At 41.0% G+C, this 25,374-nt stretch overlaps 1 protein-coding gene across 1 annotated transcript in view; it reads right to left on the bottom strand.

Moving 5' to 3' along the window:
* The window catches only part of SLIT1 (slit guidance ligand 1), an 842,620-nt gene that overhangs the window by 93,099 nt on the left and 724,147 nt on the right, over positions 1–25,374 (bottom strand). The window contains exons 27-28 of the mRNA XM_086922632.1: positions 24,879–25,003; positions 15,891–15,991 (exon numbers count right to left, since the gene is read on the bottom strand). Of these exons, the coding sequence (XP_086778758.1) occupies positions 15,891–15,991; positions 24,879–25,003 (226 nt within the window). The remainder of the gene's footprint in view (positions 1–15,890; positions 15,992–24,878; positions 25,004–25,374) is intronic.

Raw genomic sequence — 25,374 nt, 5'->3', positions numbered from 1 at the left:
TATGAATGTATTCTCGTCCTGATCGCACATTCCTTTAAATAAGCCGAAAAAGATAGGCGTAAAGCAATCTGCCTTGGAATATAAGGCAGCCCAGGCAAGGGATTCTGAAAAACGAAAGGTGATGCTTAATCTGTGACATTTTCATAACTATTCCTGCTGCCTTTTCGCCTCATTTCTAGAGATTCACAGCCTTTGTAAAAGCTGCAAATCTGGCATGTACTGTGTGAATGATCGCAAAGAAAGTGTTTATTTCTATTTCAATGTACACTTTTGAAATGTGCTTAACTTGCGATTTTTCCACAGAATTTTCTTAAAAGTCGTACACAGAAAGTTTTGTTTCAAAATCACCAAAAATATGTAAACTCCATGAATAGTTCATCATGTATGGGAAACTCATCTTTTTTTTAAATACAAAATACACTTTTTCAGTCTGTCGGACACAGTCATTATTCACACCTCTTCCAATGCTGTATTGTCCAATAGCAAGTACGTGGAAATGTACTTTGACAGAAGGTTTTCAAATGATTATTACACTTCATATTTTTATAGAAAAAATGCAACTTAACTACTTTATAGAAAAGAATTATCTGAGAAACAATTTACAAAGCAAGGTGTAAAACACCTGCAACAGAACATCTAGGGCAAACCAACCATTTGCAAAGCCATTTGGTAGGTTTGGTCAACACTAACGAGCCTAGTGATTGGGTGCAGACCTACCAAAGAAAGGCAGCTAATGTCCAGCTATAGAAAATAATTATCTAAAAAAAAATTTACAGAGCAAGGTGTAAAACACCTGCAACAGAACATCTAGGGCAAACCAACCATTTGCAAAGCCATTTGGTAGGTTTGGTCAACACTAACGTGCCTAGTGATTGGGTGCAGACCTACCAAAGAAAGGCAGCTAATGTCCAGCTCATGGACGGTGCACTCGTCCACTTGATAACGTTTCTAAGTTTCTATGGTTAGACGAGACACATAGAAGGCATCATCTTGCTGCAACATGGAGCATTAGAGGACTGCAGAGATCAAAGCCCAAAGTCGTCCAGAGCCTTTTAGCCATGACAGCTAACTTGAATTTTATACTCTGCCTTGGTAGTTGGCCTTAGGTTTTGATCATAAAACATCTTCTATAAGCAAGAGACATATTTCCTCATTCATGAGTTCCTCCACATCATTCTGTGAGGCTTGCTTAAGGGGCGGTTCCATAATTTAACCCTTTCGCTGCAGCGGCAATTCCGCCGCAGTGCTAAGGGGCGGGGGGGGGGGGCGCGGCGCTCCGACGCTGGTGACAGAACCGCTCCGTCGCACCTCTCGGGTGAGCTGTGCTTGTGACAGAACAGTTCCATCATGGCCCCGTCCGCTCAACAGAACGCGCCACGCAGTCGCGGTGAGCTGGCCGTGACGGAACCGTTCCGTCACCAGCACAGCCCACCCGAGGGGCGTGACAGAGCGGTTCCGTCACCAGCGTGGGAGGGGTTAAACAAGGTAACACATAAGCATGCAGGGCTACTTCCCAGGGTGTCAAGGCCTTGCCCTCCCTATTTTCTGCTCCTTTTTTCTACTACACTAATATTTAGTTATATCCTACCATTCAATATTAGAATAGTAGAAAAAATAAACACATGCTTTTATGCAAGGGTCAAGCTGTCTGAGGCAGTGAAATCTGTGTGATGGCTGCCGCATGTTCACAAAAACGCTGGCACCGGCTATGAGATGGATTTTTTAGGGCTGGTGAAGTCACAGTCCGGTGGTCTCCCCTCTGATGATGAGCAGGACCATCACTTGTAAAAGCAGTTGCAGGCACTTTAAGCTTCAGCCCCGCAGTGCCCAAGGCTATGAGCTAATCAGCCTGTCAACCCACTGTAAACCAATTCACCAGGATTGGGTGGGGTGAGCAAGCCTCATTGGCCAGTGGCATAAAAAATCTTAATGGGGCCCCCTGCAAAGTATAGGGAGGGGGACCCACATGCTACGGACCCAGTCAGGAGCTCTCAGGCGATTTTTCCTTTTCTAAAATATTAAAATAAACCATCTTCCCGAACCCTAGTTACACCTCTCCTGTCATTTATTTACTGTATATCCCAAATGAAACCTTTGCTCTCTAGGCCCAGCAGGCCACTGATGGGATGGAAGCCCCTCACCTGCCCCTTGCCCATCTAAGACTGTGGTTTAAGTGGTAATGGCCTGCCATACGTCATACATTGCGTCCTTTCCCCAACTCCAGGAGTGGGTCGCTGGAGCTCAGGGGCCCCCTGCACCGCGGGCCGCACGGGCTAATGTTACGCCACTGCCATTGACCACGCCCATTCTTTGATGATCTGGAAATTGGTAGGATGACAATACAAGAGTCTGCTCTGCAACTAGATGAAATCATCAGCATTGACCCAACAAACTTGCGTATCTCCTGACCGTATCTCCCTCCTCCCCCTTCACCCTACCCCCTACCACTCTGCTTTCTCTTCTTTCCAGCTATTGACCCTTGACCTCACCCATCCTTGCTCATAGTTCCCACCCTGTTTATCCCCTGGACTTTCTTATGTGAACTTTCCCTCATCAGTTGAGACCTTGCTATTTGACTGATGCCCGATGGAACTACTTTGTTTAGCTAAAGGGAGACGGGCTGTGGATTCCCTCCTCGGACGTCACCTACCCAGTCGGTCTTTGGGCAGACTTCCCTTCGTCTCTCCTGCCGTCTTTTCCCTCATCCTCCCCCTTCACACTTCCCCTTCCTCCCCTCCTCCGTACTTCTTTCACCTTTCTTTCCTCTTTCAATGTATTGCTTATTTTTTACGTAATTTGTAATTGTTATCATTTTCTGTAACATTGTGTAACCGAATGTAAAGCCCTCTGATACCTACGGGTCTAGCCAGCGCTATATAAAACTCATTAAATAAATAAACCAGGTTCATGCTCCCAGCTTCCTGCTTGAGGTGACAACATTGATGGGGTGTGTAAGAAGAATATTACTTACCTGTAACAGTCGGTATACAGCTTATGATCACCTCTAAACCAATGCTACTTCTTCCAAGAAAAAGAAATTCTGTAGTCTGAGTCCAACTCTAGATGTCACTAGTGAACACATCACGTGATTTACAGCAAAGAAAATGCTCTCTAATATGTGCCTGAATGAAGGTGAGAGTGTGTGTTTGTATGCTTGTGTGAGTGCATGAGTGAGACTACACTTGTGTGAGAGAGACCATGTGTATGTATGAGAGAGGGTAGTGAGAGTGCATGACAGTGAGTGAAAGTGAGTGACTGAGAGTGAGGGAGATAAGAGTGTCAGAAAGTGGCTGATAGTGGGTAAGCATGTAACAGAGTGTGTTTATTGAGAATGAATGAGCATGAGAGGTAGAGACAGTGTGTGAGAGAGAGTGTGAGTATATGAGTGAGATAGTGTGTGAGCATGTCAGTGAGACTGAGTGAGAAAAATGTGAGAGCGAGACAGTGCTTGAGCATGTGAAACTACGTGTGAGGCAGTGAGAGAGGACATGTTTGTGTTATGAGTGTGTGTCTGTGGCTAATCCTGGCATACTGGTGATGATTCTTGGATCACAGACTTTTGGCAAGATGACGGCTCTGGCATATTGGAGGTAAATCTTAGCATAATGGAGAGTGCTTGTGGTAAAATGCAAGCTCTGCCAAATTGGAGGTAATTCTAGGTATATGGGCATGAATGACAAAATGCTCTTGATCGCATATTGGAGGTAATCTTGGCATAAGTGAGGACAGCTATGTCATATAGGGGTGGACAATCATGACAAAATGCTGGCCCTGACATGTTAGAGGTAGTTGTTGCCATGTGAGTCATGAAAGGTATATGGGCAATGGAAATATTCCAGTACTGGCATATTGTAGGTAATATTTACATACAGGAGGCCGCCATGACAAAATACTGGCTCTGGCACACTAGGGTAATTATTGACATAACAGGCATCAATAGGTTATTTTGAAAAGACACGGGGCCAACTTTACAGATGCGTCAGGCACATCATAGAAGTATATGGATATTTAATGAGTGTTCTTTCTGTGGCTATGGCTTAATAGTAAAGTTATGTGAAACCCTACTTTAAAGTGTTGTTTGCCCCCCTTTTTTAAAATTTTTGTCAGGAGGAATCCGCCACACTGTCCTAGAATAAGCTGATTTTGCTTGCTGTAATTTAGGGCAAGTATTATGCCCCACCTCTTTCAAAAACCACCACTGTCACTGTAAGCATGTACCAGTGAGTCAAGATTTAACTTAACGTTGGCAAGTAGCGCGCAAGAAAAAACTTTGCCAGCGATGGTTGGCAGAGTTTTGCCAGAACTCCACGTCACATCGTAACGCAGAGTGGACAAAAATCCTCAAACTTCGCAGGGGAAGTGGAATTTATCATCCACCCCTAGTCATAATCATTGCATTGAGATTCGGAATGTAACTCCTAATAATATCTTCCTGTGGTTTTAAGCACACATTAAACATCAGGAGTAATAACAGTGAACCTTGGGAAAGCAGAAGTGAAGATCCAGAGGTAGATATGTGAAAACTGGGGGAAGAAATGTGGAAACCTATGTCAACCTTTTCGGTCCTATTCTGCACAAATATGTTAACTGTTCTAAGGCAGTCAAGCCTATTCCTGCAGAAATCTCCAAACACTGATGATGGATGCTAAAAATTTCCATAAGGCAAAGGTTGTAATTGTAATACAGTGTCTATCTGTTAGGAAAAAATAAAAATGTGCTAAGTTCTAAATCCAAAAGGATACAAAAGGCATCTTTTTTCTTAGTATTACTCTAGATAAGATGTGAACATTATTTTAATGACACATTATGCTTGTTTCCTTTCCAGGATTCAAATCCTTTTTGAGATTTTGAGACCATCACTTCAGAAAGGGTCTGTTGACTAATGTTTCCACCCTCTTTGATGTGTATCTCACTAATCTTATCTAATTTAGGGTCAAAGCTGCACAGATGTGATCCTAATCTTATCTAATTTAGGGTCAAAGCTGCACAGATGTGATCCACTTTATCTCAGTAGTGATTTCCTTGAAAACATCTGCTTTTTGCCCAGGACTGGATACTGGGGAATTGTCAGGGCAAATTGAATTACTTATCACAAGCCATCATTTTTTAAATAAAAGATATATTGAAACTCCAAACATCACTCATGTGAAGGAAATAAAGTATGGTTTCGGGTAAAGCCTCTTGGACAGAACATAGGATTTCTTAAATTCATGAGGCTATGTGAAAAGAAGCCTCCCGGCCTGAGCTTATGACCACCTCTTAACCGAGACTACTTCTTCAAAGAACAAGAAACCTTAACTTTGCCAGCTAGGTCTGGACTAAGATCAGATGAAGGTTGTATCTCTCTGTATAGGAATTAAATTATGAATACAAGTAGTGAATCTCATGATGTTTAAAAAGTAACCAGTTTGATGAGTCACTAGTCCATGTTATCCAGTAATCTGAGTATGTTACTGCATTCCACCTACAAAGGTGATATTGCATCTAACATATGTGACCATAAATTACTCCAAAGTATACATTGCTAACAGATGATGATAAAGTACACACTTTGAAAATTCCTTGATGTACAAGGATTGGAGGTATTCCCAAATGACTTAGGTTGAGGGTGGGGGTGACATAGGAGATTAGACTACATTATGAGTATCCCATTATTTGTTGTTTAACGTTTATGAGGCACTTGCAACACAACCCACCCATCTCAAACCAGGATGCACCACTGTTGATAACCAGCTTTTGGTGATCAATGCCATTGAGAGGCAATCAACAGGATCCTAGACAAGGTCACCAGAGTCTTTGTGTACGTCAAACTGAATTGCATGGAGAGAGGAAAATAGAAAACTTTCATATGTCATAAAGGTGTTACACAAGTGTAAGTTGTTATATACGATTATTAACCTGCAAGTGTAGGATTTCATAATTCTATAAACCACCACAAGCAGTGATTTGAGGCCTAATATAACACATGCCAAATTCATACTGTGACAGTAGTTTTGTAAGGAAGGTAATCTATGTTTGCTGAACTAGCCCACAGCATTACTCCGAGAGAAAGTATTGTTCAGATATTTTAAATCAATAGGAGACTGAAGAGTTTAATATTACATCTACGGCTTGTACACTTATACTCCCAATGCATCAGTTGCTTTTTAGATTGCTTCATTGTTACATAAACAGAACAGGACTTAACCCTTAAGAAGTTCTAAGCCAATTACCATTAATCCCCATGGAAGTTATTGGGTTCCAATTTCCCCATCTTAATGCTTGCAAGAAGAAATCTTGAGCAAGTCCTCGCTGCAGTTCTACCATGCTGGCATGTTATCACTCTGTACACTATCTCTGAGCAGATGCCTAATCCCTACACTTACATCCGCTCTACTGTATCATCTGGACACTTAAATAGTGACTAGCAGGGAATTTAAGTAATGCCTCTGTAAGCAGAAGGGGGTACAACTAAATAAAGGTTACCAGCTTACTAGCAGATAGATGATCACAGGCCCAGAGCTGACTAAGAAGTCATCGTGATTTCACCCTCAGAAATTTGATATAATTTAATAAATGCACTATTAAAATTATGTATTGCAAGTTTTATATAATGCAGAGTGCCTGTCTGTCAGGTTTGCACTGACCTGTAATCTAGATCCAACAGGAGCAATGCTAATATCCACACTTCCCTAAACCCACGGCCAACCAAGCAAAGCATCATTTTTCTGGTTCAGCATTAGAATCGGGGAAAGGAGACTAAGACAAGGGAGATAGAAACAAAGACACAGGATACATTCACTCTGTCTGTTCTCAACCTGCACTGCAGACATGCTAATATCTACAAGAAATAACTATTTTAGTATTGTATAATTTGTAGTCCAATTCACTATTCCTAATGCAACATATTTTGTATCTTGTGACAATCTCTGTATAACCGACTCTCTATTATAGTTAAAGCCTTTATGACAGATGTACTAAATAACTGAACTTTAATATATGTTTTTGTATAGAGAACTACAATCAGTGTAATTCAGGTCTGTGATTTGAATGATGCACAACGTAACAAGTTCATCAGCTGTAACATAAGGAATACACATTAGTGTTGTGCTTTTATTCCTGGCAATATACATTCACTTCCCCACCTCTGAAAATTCTTCTATTTAGTATATGACTCGAAGTAATATTAGCAAACTCTGTATAAGTTTAGTATTCCTCTTACTTCTCTTGTGACAAAGTAAGTGCAATAGAGTTTGTATTCCTTGGAAAGGATGACTCTAGTATTAGCATGTAAATTAAAGTCTAAATCCTTGAGCTCTAGTGTTAGAATAATACTCTGTATCCAGTTTGATAACTCCAGATTAAAGTACAATGAGTTTCAAACACCTGGCAACACTGTCCCAGCAGCAGCAACTAGGTATTTTGATCGCCTTATGAGGAACTCTCTGAAACAAGAGTAATGAATGTTCAATGAAGCCAAGATGGCCACCACCAATGCAAGTCTTGTGAGAGTCCTGTGGTGTTCTGAAGCATATAGTCTGTATTGATTTCACTATAGTGCAATTATTGCAGTAGCAAAGCATCGCAACAAACTGCGCCCACATTCCATGTGCAACACTAACTTCTTTTGCAATGGAAGACTTCAGCCCCTACAATTGCAATTTTACAAAGTAAAAGCGGGAGTCAAGGATGGTGGATTAGCAGACGTCCAATAATCCAGGGATATGCTTGTCTGATATTCCTCAGTTGCAACCATCGGTACTGTGGGGTAATCAAAGGCTATCCTCAATAACTCTGTATTTAGGTGTTTCCTTAAGCATAATATATCATATATGGTTGGGTTCAGGTATCATTTTCTGTCTCAAAGTATTCCACTGCTTTAGTGTTTGAAGGCCTTGGCATCTGCATCCATGTTATAGACTCCTGAATGATTGATGAGGGCTCAGCTGCGATGCAGCTTACTTGACTTCATGGCTGGGTTATATTTGAGGCATGCTGTTGCAAGTACTCTGGGCTTTTCTCAAAAAAATAATCTTGGTAACAGTTATCCTTATCTGAACAGACAAAGAGCTTTAGACCTGGATGCATGCATTTAAATGCCACAATTGAACAACAAATGTATATACTGACATTAAGGTAAGAAGGTATTGATCTAGCTTGTATTCCATTTGCTTTGAACAACAATAGCTTATAGAGACATGTAACACATGCAAGCCACCACCAAAACGTCAGCACTTGCTAAGAAATGCACTTTATATGCCATATTTTTAGGTCTTGCCTGTGACAGCGCATGTGATGCATGCACTCTGGCTTGCGAGAGATACTATATACAATGAGGTGCTTGCAGCCCACCCATTGCTTAACATTCATTGGCTTCATTGTAACTCTTATTTGCTGCATTTTAATTAGCCAGCGTGTGCTGCTTTCACTTCTTCTTCTTTCGGCTGGAGCATGAACCAAGTACTGAATGCTTCAGCTTGATTGCTGTCCCTCCATTATGATTAAGGTGCAACTTTTATTTTTCTTCATCCCTGCCATCCTTGTTGAACCTCTTGCCATTGTAGCTATGTTTACCCATCATTCCACGCACACTTCAAAGAAGCCCTTTTTTCATTTGAAATTGATGTTTATTGTGACAACAGATGTTATCTGCTGTGCTTGTGAAAACAGATGTTATGCTTCCACATGTATTTTCACTTAGCCCTTGGAGTAATTGCTTTCTTTATATAATAGGCTTTTTTTGCAAAAATGTAATTTCTTTTCGTTTTCACACATGGTCAGATTAAGTGATTTACTTGGAATGACAGGGGTGTTGTCTTAACAATAAATGCCTTTACAACAAAGGCGTTACAATGAAAATGTCTTAACCACAAATGCTTTTACAACTATATTTTTTACCACGAGTATGCCTTTACCATGGATGCCTTTAAAATGAATTTCACTGTAAAAGCATGAATGGTAAAATATACATGTAAATGTAAGTATTTTGGTAAGCATAAAGGTAAATATTATGGGCCTGATTTAGATCTTTGGGGACGTGTTACTCTGTCACAACAGCGACAGAAATCCCATCCACCGAAATATAAATCCCATAATATCCTATAGGATTTATATTTTCGGCGGATGGGACATCCGTCACGGTTGTGGTGGAATAACCTGTCTGCCAATATCTAAATCAGGTCCTAAGTGTTATATATAATCTGCTGGCAGTCCCCAGTAGGTAGTTATTAGGACATAGTTTCCATTGGAAAAGTGTTTTTTGTTTTGCTAATAACTTTGGCTACGTTTGATGAATCGTCACAAACTTTTCTAAACTAATTTGCCAGTCACTTCAGCTGCTGTTTTGAAAGTTTTGGGGTGGTCTGTCAAGTGGGGGGGCGAGAAAAAGGGGGTCCCCAAATGCGTTTTCCCCATGTTAATTCCAATAAGATCTTTAGACATGACTACAGCCTGAACTGCTGGACGGAATTACCCCAAATGTGGCAGAAATGTAAATCTTGGACCAGAGAAGTGCCTTTTGGTAGTTTGGTGTAAATCTGTTCAGTAGTTTTAGACATATTAACCGACATCCAAATCTGTATATCTAGGGGTACGGCTCCTCCGCGGATCCGACTTCACCCAAGAAGTGTTGGCAGCCAACTTGAGACTCAGCTTCGCCCAAATCCAACAAAAACCTATACAAATTTAGAAAAGGGGGAGGGTAGGAATATTCTGACCCCCTAGATGTGACTGAGGGGCACCGCTGGGGCATCACCCCAATTTTTCTTTTGCTGCAAAATTGTTTGTGGATCCACAAATTAAATTCAGTGATGTCATTTGAGATGTAATCTGTGATGTCATCAGTGATGTCACTGACCATGTCATGAGTGATGTAATATGTGAGGTCAAAAGCAGTGCATTGCAGGGACAGAAGTTCTAGTTAGCTCAGGTAACTACAGCTGCTGAATTTCACTGGTTTTGTTCAAGTGAAATCTGAGCCCAACTATAACGTTACTGTGATCTTTATTTTTTCAGTGAATTTCTAAGGTTTTTTAAATCCTATTTCCTAACTATAAGGTCCCTGTACCCTTTGTTTTTTTTCAGTGAATTTCTAAGGTTTTTTAAATGCTAATTCCTAACTATAACGTCCCTGAAACCTTTGTTTTTTCCAGTGAATTTCTAAGGTTTATTTAAGTTCCATTTCTTAATTGTATTATCCATTTTGCCAAGTGAGCCTCTAAGCTTTTCATACTTTCTTTCTATCATAGATAGCACTGTAAAATATGTACATTTTCATGGTAAAGGGATACTTCTGGAAAAAAATAAAGTTCTTGGAAAGCCTTTCATTGTAAAGACTCTGTTGTGGTTTCAGCGCCATTGTAATGAATCGTGGTAAATGCCCTTGTTGTTCTGGCATACATCCTGCTGTAAAGCATGGGGTTTTCTGGCCTTGGAAATGACTTGTACCCATGCTGTTTAGTAGTGTGGCTGCGTGCAGCATGGCTACAAATAATAATAATAATAATACGAAAAAAGACTATCATGCTTTCAGGGCTAATGCACTTACAAAAACACACACATCTGTCCTGGCTGCGTCATAGCGCTTTTAAAAATTAGTTTTCACCACAATGAAAAGCATCCAGGCTGTTAAAGCCAATAGCCTTCATAGGCGAGACCTATAGGTTTTGTAAATGCTTGTTAAAAAGGCCATCATTGTAAAGAATGTTAATGCTAATGTTAATATGACTTATAAAGCGCACAAATACCTAGGGGTGTCTCGGCGCTGAACCTGAGCATAAGCCCTGAGGGAAGTAAGAAGAGTTTATATTAATTCACAAATAACCAGGTTTTAAGTTCCTGTCTAAAAGAGGCAAGAGAGTTGGCATCTCTTATGTTCATCAGGAGCGTATTCCACAGTTTAGCTGTACCATGGACTATGCTTCGACTTCCCCAACTCGAGGTTAGGGTCCTTAGTACCAACATCAAACTGGCATTGGTTGACCTTTGGATGTCTGCCCGGGTAGTACCAGGAGAAAAGGTTTTTCAGAGAAGGCGGTCCTAAATTATTCAGCGCTTTATAGACTAAGCACCGCGCCTTAAACTTGATGCTTTTAGCCACTGGCAGCCAGTGAAGTATCCGAATATCTTCTGTGTCTGATTGACACTTTGGTAAGTTTATTAGAAGTCTGGCTGCTGCATTTTACAGCATCTGACGTTTTTTCAGATGTTGTTTCTGTAATTCGAGATAGAGTAGTCTAACTTTGATAATACTAACGTAGTTACAACCGTCCTCCTAGAATCAGGGGGGTGTAGGGCAGGATCTTCTTTAGTTACCTTATCAAGTACAACATGGCCGAAACTGTGGCATTGGTTTGCTGGGAGAAGGTGAGTTTGTTGTCAATCAGTACCCTGAGGTTCTTTGCCTTTTCTACCGGTTTTGGAGGCTCTCTAATTTCATCCTGCCACCATAGTTCGTCCCATTTTGGCTGGAGGCTACCAAAGATCACCACTTTCGTTTAATCCAAATTTAACTTAAGGCAATGCCTTCCCATCCAACTACTGATTTCCCTCATGCAGTTTTGAAACTGCACTGCAGGGGAAGCTTGATTTTTATGAGCCACAATCACAATCTGAGTGTTGTCGGCATATGATGTTAAATTAAAACTGAAGTATTGGATTAGCGGGGCAAGTTCAGACACATAAATATTAAACAAGGATGGGCTCAGGAACTAACCCTGCGGGACCCCACACGGGAACACGTATGGAGTTGCTTTAAAATGATCCAGTGTCACGGTCTGTCTTCTATTCTGCAGAAAATATGAAGTTGGAGATAGAGCTTAGTCCTTTACACCTAATTTTTCCAGGCGCTGTAGCAGTGTATCATGATGTATGGTGTCAAAGGCCGCTGACAAATCAAGGAGAATCAGAACAACCTCCTTTGTCCATCAATGCTCTAATTTCCTCAGTGGCCTTGATCAGTGCCGTCAACGTACTATGTCCTGGGCAAAAGCCAAACTGGGAGGGATTGAGTAAAAAATTATCTTGAATGAATTGTGTTAACTGGCTATTCATGATTGTTTTCCACTATTTTTGCTGGGAAAGGCAGCCTAGCAATCGGACGGTAATTAGAAGTTACTTATGTGCTTTTTTATTAAAGGAAGAATGGCTGCATCTATCCAAATAGCTGGAAAAATGCGAGATGAGAACATATTATTAAATATTTTAGTTAATGTTGGGTTCACCTCCCTTGCAATGTTCCTCAAAGCTGCAGGGGGACAGGGGTCTAACGGAGTTCCTGATTTGATTTCCTGACTTAGTTTTTCCACAAGCTAACTGGATCGCTGTGAGAAATTCAGTAAAAGATTTCCTCCAATCTCATTGTTTGTGGGTTCCATGACTGGTTTTTTGGAGATAGTATTTTTAAAAGTGTTATATATGTCATTAACTTTGTTCTTAAATGCACTGGCAATATTGTCAAATAAAAGCTGACTACTCCCTGAAGTTTTTTTGCTGGGGGTGGTAGTGAGCTTTTCTACCACCTTAAAGAGTTCTTTAGCTGAGTTTTTGGCTTGCTCGATCTGTCGAGTAAAAAACGTCCCTTTTTCAGTAGTCAGTAGGGACTTGTAGTTGGCCTATGCATTTTTGTAAATATTTGTGTCTGCTACCTCACAATTCATTCTACTTCGCCTTCCTAGTCTGCAACATTTTTGTTTCTCTCGTCACAAAGCTTTAGTGTACCAGGGAGCTGACGGTTGACTATGGTTCCCTGAATTTTTGCAAAATTGCACTGTAGCTCTAAATATATCATTCAGCCAATCTGTGTATTCCTCGGCTACCTGATCTGCATGCGTGCTCAGGGTCGGCTGTGCCTGTTCCACTTTATACTCCAGCATGTTTTTATTTTTCTTATTCCAGGCTTTATAGGTGGTATGCTGTGTTTTTGTAGCCCTAGGTTCTAATGTTATTAGAGATGTGTAATCAAATAGTATTAATGAATGATCTGACCAGACCAGAGTATAGATATCCTTGACTGCCAAGCCTGATACGGAGGAGAATACACCATCCAACTTGTGGCCAGCGTCATGGGTGGGTTTTCGTACCATCTGTGTTAATCCTAGCGTACCTAGCGTTTCCATGAGTCTGGTTGTGTCTTTATCTGACAATTCCTCAAGGTATATATTAAACTTGCCCAGGCTCATAAACTCTTTAGTGGAGAGGAAAGGTTCCAGTAATGAGTCTGTGCTTTCAGTGAAACTGGCTCTAGAGCCAAGGGGGCGGCACACCAGCATACCGTTAAAGATGTTTTTGGGGTTTAAATCTAACGTGAAATAAAGCCCTTCATAGTGGAGGTCCAAAGCTGGAGAGAACGTGGCTCCAAAATGGTTACAGTATATTATGGCCACCCCTCCTCCTTCTTAATGGGTCTGTCCGTTCTATGTGATACATATCCCTGTGGGACTGCGATCACGAAATCAGGGTTGGACGATAGGTCTGCCCATGTTTCAGTAAGAAATAGCATATCTAAGTTATACTGTAAGATGGTATCTGCTATTTCATATTTATGTTTGGCGAGCGACCTTACATTAATTAAGCCACAGTGTACCTCTGCCCATCTTTGGACACCTGACTGATTTGTTCTCCGCTTTGTGTCAGGGTCATAGGCTGCTTTAATGATTTGTTGAGCCGGATGTGAGAAACCACAAGTGCATATGATCTGAAAAAAAAATTGGTTCCCTTTCCTAGTCCTGCATCATTAACGATCCCCAACAATTGACATTCTATAATGTTAATTTGCTCGATAGAGTCCCCTTGGATTTTGAGACATATTGTGACATCAATCCTCGGATTTCCCTGTTAAGTAAAATTGGAGTTTCTCACCACACTATGGGGCTGATTTAGTGTTTGTTGTAGAGGTTAATTTGTCACAATGGCGAGGAAGTACCGCCTCTGCCAAACTGAAGTTCCGTCCGCCTAATTTACAGATGGGAGGGCCTTAAGTATATTAGCGATGGAGACAGCTTTGTCTCTGTCACTGACATATTCCTTGGACGGCATGAAAGAGTAAGGCCCAACGGATGTCTATTCAACCGCCCAACCGATTTGGAGTGGGCAGTCAAATGGCCAGTTTTTACTCTCCTTTACGGCTGAGAAAGACGTGGGAGTAAGGACCAGTAAAAACGTTTAAATGACCTCCACATGGTGGAAGGAAACACCCATGATGGAGGGGGTCATTAGTTTTTGTTTTATTCAAAACAAAATCCTACTTTGGGCTTTGGGTTTTAAAAAAACAAAACCATGTTAAAAGTTTGACAGACATTACTGTGACTTTGACGGTATCATATGTCAAACTTTTAATACATTGACAGGAACCGCTGTGATGGCAGTTACTGAAAAAGTTAAGATATGTCTCCTAACCAGGTGAACATCTCTAAATTAGGAGTATGGTTACTCTGTCAGGACTATAGAGTATTTTATTTGGACCCCGTCATGGAGTAAACAATGTACTCCAAACTCTAAACCAGGTCCTATGTCTTTTCAGTCCCATAAAAATCATGAGTATTATTTGCTTGCCACCTGTGAATTGCATACACAGTATCTATCCTTCCGAAGATTTATGTCATTTTCATTTTTAATATATGATAATGCGATTCTCAAATTTCTTTTGCTGTCAAATGCCTTGAACCTTCTAAGACTCTGCTAATGTGATTCAGTAACATGTATGAAACAACAGTGTGACCCAAATTACTGGTAGCAATTAATAAAAGATAAAGAAATACGAAATGCAAATAACAAGTTCTTCATTCACCTTGCCCAGGTTCATTGTAAGTCATTAGAAGCGCCTCCGAAGAGCTGTGATAATGTAAGCAGTTCATTGGGGATATGCTCCTCGTTATACTACAGTGCACAATTATAAGTTTATCAGAGTTCACAGCTCATGTAATTCTGAGGTTCAACAAAGTCTGACACCTGGCGTTACATTTTGGCAGGTCAAACCTGGAGAATTTTAACATGTATAAAATGCAGATTTTGGTATGATAAGGTGCATAATTCAAATGTTATTCTCCATTTACCTGGGCTGAGCTCTGAATAGGTGATAATTATCATACATGGTAAATTCCCATCCCCCGGCTATCGGATTTTGAAAGGGGTGATGATTATCACTATCAGGGTACATATAAAGGGGAAACAGATTTTACCATGCAGTCTAAACCACATAGTGCCTTTACAACATGGGCACTACATCAAATGTGACATTACCATGTGTACCTTTAGTGCACAAGTCTTTACAATGACTTGCGCACTAAAAGACATGTTGTTGGACTGGTGTTGGATTTAAAGTCCAACACCTTTTCTACTGTTACAGAGACTGGAGTTGTAATAGTAAATGATACTATTCCAAAGTCCAGCGATTCCCTAAGGCAAGTCGATGTAAGCGAGATAAAGGAATGTGTGGAAACGTTGCATTCGATATACTTCCTGCATTGAAAGGCATGCATGGTAAAGGCATGCGTGGTCTGTCGTACAACCCACATAAAGTAGAGGACAAAGAACATTTGAGAGAAAGTGTGAGTGTTTAATAAATAGGTGCCACAGTCACCATATGACATTGTTCTTTACAGAATGTGTGGTAAATGCATGCAACTGTCTTCCAACATTGGTATTGGGAGAAACCACCGTATTTAGAGTATGGGAGGATGTACTCTGCTGCTTTGGTGGATGACTACCCACCATATTTAGAGATCTCTACCAGGATCTCTGATTCTTCAGTACAGACACTGCCATGACGACTCCACTGAGGGCACTAAAGCTTTGCTGTGTAACACCATGTTCAGTGTGCCTGCATAGCAAACCTTTTTTTCAAGAGCAAACTTCCAAAATAAGCTAATGTGGGTGAAATGTACTTATCAATGAAAAACTCAAGGTGTACTCACGTGAAGCCGTCATCATCCCCACCTTCCTTTGAATGGCATGTTCCACCATTTTCACATGGATTACTGGAACATACATTTAGAGGTGTCTCACAATCTCTGCCCTGCAGGAGAGAGAAAAAATGTATGCAACTATAGATCCGCTGTACCAGAAACATCACAGTTACACTTCATTTAGCAGAGACATGTCATCTGGGAATGGGATCAGAATATAGTTGTCTGAATATTGTCAGATTTAAATTCTGTGGTGTCCTACATATCGTTTACAAAAGTATCTCTATATAGGAGATAATAATAACACATCTACACTCAAGGGGACAATATTTAAGAACATAATATTTAAAACGAGTTATTTATGTCAGACAATATTCCTAACAATGATATTCTGCGATACAATCGCAAGCCAGTGTGCTCTCACAGTTTCACTATTCAGTGTCACCTTGGTGACCCAAAAGAGTTCATGGGAATCTCTGTATTTGGAAAGTGCATTTTTTCTGAAGGTCTAGTTGTGAAGTACACTTTGCATGCTTTGAGATTCTTTGTTGAAACAACAGACGGATCTTTCATGTTGAACTGTATGCAGTATTTCATAATTTATCTACAACACCTCACCCTGTTTTTCGATTGTAATCTAGAATGCATAGAGATGGTTAACATATTCTAAACCGAGGTTCACATGAAAAGAAATCTTACAATTTTCAAAATCAATAATTTCTGAGATCTTTGAGAATCTGGCCTGTGATGTTGTGATGTTTGATAGAGCTCAACATTCCATATCAAAGGAAAACCTCTGGGTGTAAGTATGTTGTTAATAATGCATACAAAGATTAGTATCTCTAGATGCCCTTTCATAAAAGATCTCTTCATTCTTGAACTTAGTTACATTCCATTTGGGCCTGCTATAGTCTGGCAAATGACTACAGTAAAGCTGGATGAAGAGACTCTTTCAGCATGAAGTGATCCTTCTGCAGATCATTTGAGAGTTCTTGCTTAACATGGTCTACTACATGACTATTCAGTATAATTTACAATATAGTTTGGCAAAGCATTTATTTCGAAATGGTGACCAACAAGCTTCACAATTCACAGAGGCACACTGCACAACCTCCTCCTCCATGTTGGAACACAACACACACTCCGTCATTATTCATCGGCATATCATATAGTACATTTCTTCACACAAACAATCTCACCATCCTCTTCATTACAGAAACATGGCTTATGCACACCTCACTCCCTTCTCAGTTCCCATCTTTCATGGCTACACTATCACACATGACTCACAAAGTTAGAAATCTGGTGGTGGTTTCACTGTTACAAAAAATTTAACCTGCAGATCACAGCACAAACCAACATACACCATTAATGCTATTCCACCTCATTCCCATGAACTTTCATTCAAGAGCAACATAACATGTATTTGTAAAGTGCATTTTCACCTAGAAGGGTAATAACAGATGTTTTTTGTTATCCAATTCAATGGGACTCATTTTAGTGACCTCAGAAGAAAGAGTGGATCCACCGGGTATTTGAAACGGTGACTACGCAGTCAAACACAGGCTGCCTAGAGTGGACGCATTAGTCCACTAAGCCACCAGACCCAGGTAACACCTCCCCTTTGGCACTCCTTGGTGAGTTAGTGGCTTTACAGCATGAGGCTGTATTTCTGACTCTTTTTTTCCCACAAAGACATCAACAAAATCATCCTATAATGGTTCAAAACCTTTCTTTCAGGCAGTGATTTGTTCAAACGGATTTCTCTGGATCACTCTTATTATTAGTATCCATTGAAATCCCCAAGGGCTCCGCTGTCACTCCTTTGCCATTAAAAAAATCACAATGTCTTGACCTCTCTTGCTCTGAGTGAAAGTCTGATAATGAAAAAATAAATCCTCGTCCAGAAAAACGAGTGTCAGTGCCCTGCACTTGTTACTACCAGCACAAATTCTGGACTAGGTTGACCACTGTCAGATGCACAGTGCACCTACCCCTCCTACTGTGTGTTGTCCTAATGTCCCTAACCAAGCCCAGACGTACTGAGCTTACTTTGTATTGTGTTACTGTGCTTTAATATATGCCCTGACTGTCGTTCAAGATGGAAGTAGGTTTCTCAGCATGTGAGCCAAATGCTAGCGCAGAGTGAATCCACTTGTACAGTGGGACTAATGCAATCTGCTGCTGTTGACTCAAAACAATGTTGGCTGACGAAAAGGGCTTGGGAAGGAGGTTCTCTCTGAGGTTGTGGAATGGGGGGCCACAACAGAAGTATATTTGTATATAAGTACTATGTGGTGTGTGGCTTTGTGTTTGGTTTTTGAGTGTGGAAATTAGTATGTGTGCATGAGTTTGTGATATTTATTTATAAGTGAGTGTGTGTGCATTTATGTTTGTGCATATGTGTATATGATTGAAGGTGTATGGGGTTGGGCATGAGTTTGTGAGGTTGTATGAGTTTGTGACGTTTACATGTGTATGTGCACGAGTCTGTGAGTGTGCAAATGTGCATGTGTATGAGGTTGTGATGCGTATATGTGTAACTTTCTGTATATATGTACTTTTTTGTATCTTTAAATTTATGATGTGTATATATTTGTGTGTATGAGATATTGTTGTGTGTGTGGGTGAGTGAGTGTGCTTGTGTGTGTGTGTATGTGTGTGATAGCAAAAAAGTGATTTGGGAGCGGAATAACACCATTTGTCAAGTGCAAGAGAAGAAATGTACCTGGATACAGTGCCTTCTATTTGGATGGGTGACAGGAAGGAGGCTCTCTCTGAAGAGGAGCATCAAATGTGCTTTCAGAGTAAGCCTGCCTTCTCGAAACAGATGGTGAGTGTATGTTACGGATGAGAGGAGCATGGCTACCTTCCAATACTAATCCAGCCTCTCCCATGCTCATCAAACTTGTATGACTGCTGACTCCAGGGTGACTGTCGCTGCTCCTTCAGTGTCTTGGCTCGGGCCTGGAGTAGCATGCAGGCAGCCATGTTTAAGAGAAGCTTCTCGGATCCATGCACCAATGTGCAAAGACAATATTACAGCTAAAAACGGAGAATTTTAATTTAAATTAATGTTGCAACTTGGCTCCAGAATTGGCACTTTCACAGAGTTTCTGATTTACCATTTCACGCCTGTGGGATCGCTCCAGGTCAGCGGCATGATGTATTTGGCACAGCAGAGACGGCAACCTTCACTGCAATTGTTGCTGCTGGCCATGATCTATGCATAATGCAGATGGATGTGCATAATAACATGTCTCCTATGAGGGCAGGAGCAACACAGGAGCATTACATATTCTAATAGTTTGTTACAGCATCACACTCGATCACAAATACAGGGGATGGTTGCAAACCACGTCTCTTCGGATTGGATTGACTTGTAAGATCCATGTGCATAGACCTGCATAGTACAGAAATCAAAAAGGTTTACTCGTGTTGTTATCTATCACTCTTATTTTTTTTAAATTTATTTTATTTATTCATTTATAAAGCGCAGGCGAATCATCCCCAGGGGGATCTCTAGGCGCTTTGAGACAGCAGGTACTGGTGGGTTTGCACATCTAAAATATGCTCTTTTTAGTGATTACAAGCTTGCTTTCAAATGTTGTGCCTATAAGCTATGAGAGAGTAGAAGGCACACACTGGCTTAATTCAAGCTAGACCAAAAGATTATGCCGGTTTGGAGAAAGAAAGAGTACAATTGACTAAGTTCAGATTATGCACATATGTCTCTAGAGGTTATCTCTTTTGAGTGACACGTGTGCTGCACATCCTAGTTTAGGTGAGACAGGTACCCGGGGCACCTGCAGGCACATGCTGGAAGAATGACTGTATCTCCCTAGTATAGCATCAAAAGTATTGAGGACATTTAAAAAATGTGTCTGTGCTTGACAACTGCTTTCAAAATGACTCAAACCTGCACTAAATTCCAACGGCACGTACTAGCTTAAGGGGTGGGGGGCATAGATGAAGGTAACTTGAGGCGAAGGTGATGGGAAAACAGGAATGCAGGCTGCAAAGAAAGTTGATGTCTCCGTTTTATTACAGATTGATATATCAGTACATTTTGTTCTGTAGCAGATCTTTGCGTTTCTTGACTCATTGCAGTGCCCATCTATAAATACACGCAGCAAACATAAGTCGTGTAAGGTAATAGTCTGACTTTCCTAACAGGGATATTTTTAATGCAAAAATCAAGCAGGCATTTACATTCCTGATCTGAGTTCCACCGCTCGATGGCGTATTTTTTAAGCAGCCAATCTAACCCCTGAAAATGCAAACTTTTTTGGACTGAGACATTCAACAGTGAGGGCCCTTTCCTGTAACGGGTCCCTCTCTACGGCTCTCCATTAAAATGATTTACCCAAGCACACGGCTCCTTGTAGCCTTTGGGAGGCAGCTGACAAATGGTTGGGATGGCTGAAACACTGTCTGCCTGGACAGCGGTAGCCAGTCCACCATATTTAAAGGCCACCTGTATGAGTTTTTGGGGTATATGTGTATGTGTTTGCCTGTGTGTGTGATTAAATAAAGTGTAGTTAGTGGGAGCCTCTTTAGCAAACACATAAATGGCAGCTTGCCACCCGTTTTGTGATGGTAGGGTGGATCTGATGGTACTTTTTTATATTCCAAAGATAAATCTCCAAAGGCGGGTTGATTGGCAAAAACAAGAATAAAGCAATGTTCTTGACACACTGAGGGCATTTCCTTAGCATGTGGGGGGCCTTTGATCATTGTGTTGGTCTAGTATTGTTATGCTGTGCATTGGAGTCAATGGCAGGATAAACCCATCCGTGGCCGTACTATGCATTTTCATTATTTGCTCTGGGTGCACCTATTAAAAGGTGTCCCAGTGCAAACAATGAAAGTGCGCCCTATTACGATGAATGCGCTGCCCCCAGAGCAGCCCGAACTTGCTGCTTGGAGCCGCTCCATGTTTTCACAGATTACAGGGGATTAGAGATCCCCTTGCCGGCTGGTGCAGTGACGACTGCACCTGCCTGCAAGGGGATGTCTAGAGGGTTGGAGGGCTGCTCTCAGGGGGCGCACTCACAGTGCGCAACCTTTGAGCTTCTTTGCATCAACGCTGGCGTTGGTAATACAGTGTGGGTGCAGAGGCAATGGAATTCCCTCATTTGCATAATATTATGCCCCCACACAAATGAGGGAAGGCCCCCCTGAAGGTAGCACTGGAGCTTTAAGTGCGTCAGCGTTATTGGTATTACTGAAGGGGACACACAAGCACCTGCGCCCCCTTCTGTAATACTAAAGTGCCCCCGGGGGGGGGGGGGGTGCAAAGTGGATGCAGACGCCTGTTGTGTGCCCCTGGGCAACTTACTGTAATACGGCCCCAGGAGTACCATCCTAAATAGGGTGGGTAGTCTGTTGCCATGTTCATCTTTAAATGCTTGGTAATGATGCTTTTGCATAGCTCAGAGAGCGGGGTGGGAGGGCCATCCACCGAATGCCTTATTACCTCCAACCTATACGATCCCCGGCGACCTTAAGTCGAGTATGCATTGCATGAATCTAGTGTTCTTCCTGAGTTAGTTTGAAATGTCGACAACCTTTTACACTCGCCTTTACCAGTCTTTGTGTTCCTGTGCTGTAAACATGATTTATTTTTGTAGTTAGAAAAAGCTGATTGCCCTTATAAAAATGTAGAATCTGGTAAAGCATGCAGATACACTTTACCCATGTTATTCCCCACATCCATCTAAATATGCGATAATGCCGTATTAACTTGTTGTGGTAGCATAAGTAGCATAATTTGAACAATTGTGGAATTACTGCCAAATGGCTATCGTTCTACAAAGGAAGTCCTCAATCTTCTTTTACACAAACTTTTTGCACGGCTGCTAATGCTTTTTGTAAACCGTGTGCCTTTGAAAATAATTGTGTTGTTTTGCTGCCCGCTGCTGTTATATATTTCACAGCTTCATAATTTGATTTTTCACTTTCGCCCGCTGTCAACGGCAGCCCAGATGGAAGCAGAATTAGGCATTGTGATCCTTCCTCCTACATTCAAATGCAACAAAGCTTCTCTCAGTGTTTAGTTTGCAAAATAATGAGTGCCAGTGCCCCAAGTGCTGCTCAGAAGACAGTTGTCATCGCGATTGCTACGGCTGCACAGTCCTAAATTCACCTCAGGCCTCTTTAATCCACTGCCAGACACTCCCTGTCCCGTTATGTCACTCTTGCAGGTTCCTTCTTTCACCCTCTGTTTGCCTTTCTCTTCTTACTTTTTCCCATTTGTGTGTTTTCCTTTCCCTTCCTCTTGGTAAATGTCAGAACAAGAAAAATAAGTTCCGGGCCCCAAAAATGAGTGCTGGTGGCCCCCACTGGCACCACCACCGGCTCAAATAAAGCACTGCTTCTATCTCATAAGCTCTTGTCATGTCCCACAGAATTTCCCCAGCTGGATTGTGGATCAAGATATGAGGTTGAGAGCAGCGATCAATGGCATGGAACCAGCACTGTAAAAAGTCTCACAAAGACTGCGCTTCACAAACCGAAAAGCTGACTCATCTCAGGCAGTCACGCGCAGCTTTTTTTGTCAACCTGTCAACCCAGCCATGTGGCCAGCAGAGCCCTTTCCATGCAGCAGCCAATTGACATGAGGATTAAAACAATGCAGTACACTAGAAATCACGCAGAATGGAGCAAAGACTAAGGAACAAGAATATAAGCAGGAGCCCTTGAGCTATCAGATGAGATGACACTGGATGGATATAGAGAGCCTTAGAGAACAGTAGGATTACAGGAATTAACCAAACAGTCCAAGAATATTGGTTCAGATTCACAAGGAAAAGCAGGAGGCAGCTTTCTTTAATGTTTTGGTTTTCTTCACTTCCAGGATTTGAAAGGGAAGATAGGATCTACTGAGGCAGTATGGGCATTTTTCAGGTACATCGGTTGACCTAGTTTAATGGCTATGAAAACTAAACAGTAGACTGTGAATACAGTGATGCTTTTCAGAGGAACCCAGTCAAATTTAATCAAAAGAACGGCAATACTGTCAACACCTTGCCAGTAGTGACCTCCTCACCCTGCATTCCTCATTCCATTCTTTACTTCGTACAGTGGGGAGGTGTTACCTTCAGTCACCTTCCTTCAGGTGTCTATCTTTCAGATCTATTACAACCCCTCTCCCCCACACTTGTACTATGTAAAGAGAAGTAGAAGCCCCAGAATTTCCTGAAATGTATACAGTGCAAAGTGCTTCATCAGTAACATAAGTACTGAGACGAGGAATGCACATTATTGGCAAGTAAATTTTACATAATATGGTATCACTGCCTCTTGCCCTCATACCCTTCCTCTTTCAGCAGTTTCAGTTCTAGACAGACATTTTGGATGGAAAAATCATGATCTGTTAAACTGTGAGAGGTGGAGAGAAAAACTCCTGCGAATACACCGTGCCCAGGACAGAGTTTACCATAATCTGAAAAAACATTGACATTTTCTAAAGAAAGTTTTATAGGTCTGTTTTCAGAAAGGAGTGGACATAGCAGTAAAATATATGGATTTTACATCAGCATAACACTTACAAAAATATTATCTGACATACATATTGCTTTCTAAATTTTGTCGACAAAAAGATCCCATTGGGTTCAGATTTTCGGTTATTAACTCCATATTTTGTAGACCATATTTAGGACACAATATTTTAGTCAGATGATACTCTGGCACCATACAACTTATAGCAACTTTAGATTTTCCACTGTTGTTCCTGTAGTGGTGGAATATCAACTAACACTACAATGAGGTCATCATCAAGATTTGATAATCCATCACTGTTGTGAGACTGTAAGCATCATATCCCAACAAAAGTTGTCGGTGAGCATCTTTTTATACAAAGTAATTATCTACAATACATGTGCAAAGATTTTGCACAACCATACTCGCGTTGCGAAAGTACTTCGATGAAGTGTGATGCTGACCGCATTATTCATCACCTCTTGCTGCTCGAGCTCAGATTCACCTGCCTCGGAGAAATGATGACTTCTTCACCATCCTTTGCTGAAGTAGCACTTGGAGCCTCGCCTAAAGTGGATTGAATCGCTCTAATAAAACTTAGCAGCTGAGCACTGCTTTCCTATTGGTGACTGTAAGAAGGTGACACATTTACTTGTGTGGAACTCTTTCTTCATCATCCGTAGTGTCTTTGTAAGAAGAGTGTGTGACAAGTCACATTAAAATAAAGATGTGCCATTGCCATATTTAATTAAGTCAGGGATGTTCAGCATAGATCCAGAGGCATGATCCATGCCAGGTTTTCCGGACGGATAACCACTCACTATGCAAGTAGGATGAATTTAAGAATCAACAAGTGTAAATGTATTTTAAGTTGATATCCTGAAACTCTGCCTTGGATCAGGCACTCTAGGATCTACGTTGGATATCTTTGACTTAAGTCATCCATCGGAGCATACAGATCAGCGTTAAGTGGGTTATGCAGGTGTTTTAGTTGTCTTGTACATTTAAACAGCTAGGTACATCGCTATTCAGCACTCTACAAAAACTAATATACTGTAATGTAGAATGTACATAATAAGTAAATAGTACAATGAACTTGAAGATCACATTTTTATTTTTTTATAATTGGATTTTATAAGTAAGAATTACTGTATATATATTGTAAGATATTCATTAATCAAACAATAAACGTTTTCATTTAGTTTAATTTAACTCTACAGCAAAGTGCTGCGACTGTATGTAAAAAAATCTCTCAGCATAACATTATTTACCTTGAATTATCAAGTGATATCATCATTTAAACTTGGTAGCCAAACATATTTGCTTTCTTCTTGCCTAATACAAAAGTTTAAGTACACATTAACAGAAAGCAGCTAAACCTACTTTGAACGCCATCTGCTTGCAAGAAAATAGTTGCCTTGGGAACCTGTTGGAGTTATTTCCCTGGAGTAAAACGCTCTCAGGGGCCAGCCACATGGGATATAGTCTAAACACTGCTCCTTCTGTCAGCCTTACCTTGAACCCACTTGCACAGATACACTTGTAAATCTCCATTGGGTCATTTTGGCAAGTGGCCTGATTGCGGCATGGGCTGGAGAAGCACGGGTTACACTTGGCCAGGATGTTTGGGGCTGGGGGCCCTGAATGGAGCGCAAAAAACAAACAAAAAAGATCCTCATTAAAATTGTATTAGGAAAAAAGGTGATCTACAAGACATGCCAATACGTTGCTATGCATGCACAGTAATATGCATTTATCCTTGGAGTAAATATTATTGCGCTTAAAAAGACGACATGGAGATATATTCACTGACAAACAAAGAAAAGTGTCTCGCTTATATACTGCCAGCAACATGCATTTGTTAATAGTTAAACAAATGTTATGTAAGCGCTCACTTAGCATTAAAAAATACAATGTGGCCGGGGTACTCTGTCAAAACGTCACAGATAGCCTGTCCCACATATTACAAGTGCCATAGCCCATAGTTCACTTGCAATATGGCAGATCCGTC

The sequence above is a fragment of the Lissotriton vulgaris genome, chromosome 5, assembly GCF_964263255.1.
Source record: "Lissotriton vulgaris chromosome 5, aLisVul1.2, whole genome shotgun sequence".
Classification (NCBI taxonomy): domain Eukaryota; kingdom Metazoa; phylum Chordata; class Amphibia; order Caudata; family Salamandridae; genus Lissotriton; species Lissotriton vulgaris.
The sequence above is the reverse complement of the archived record's forward strand: the minus strand, read 5'-3'. Positions and strand labels throughout refer to the sequence as shown.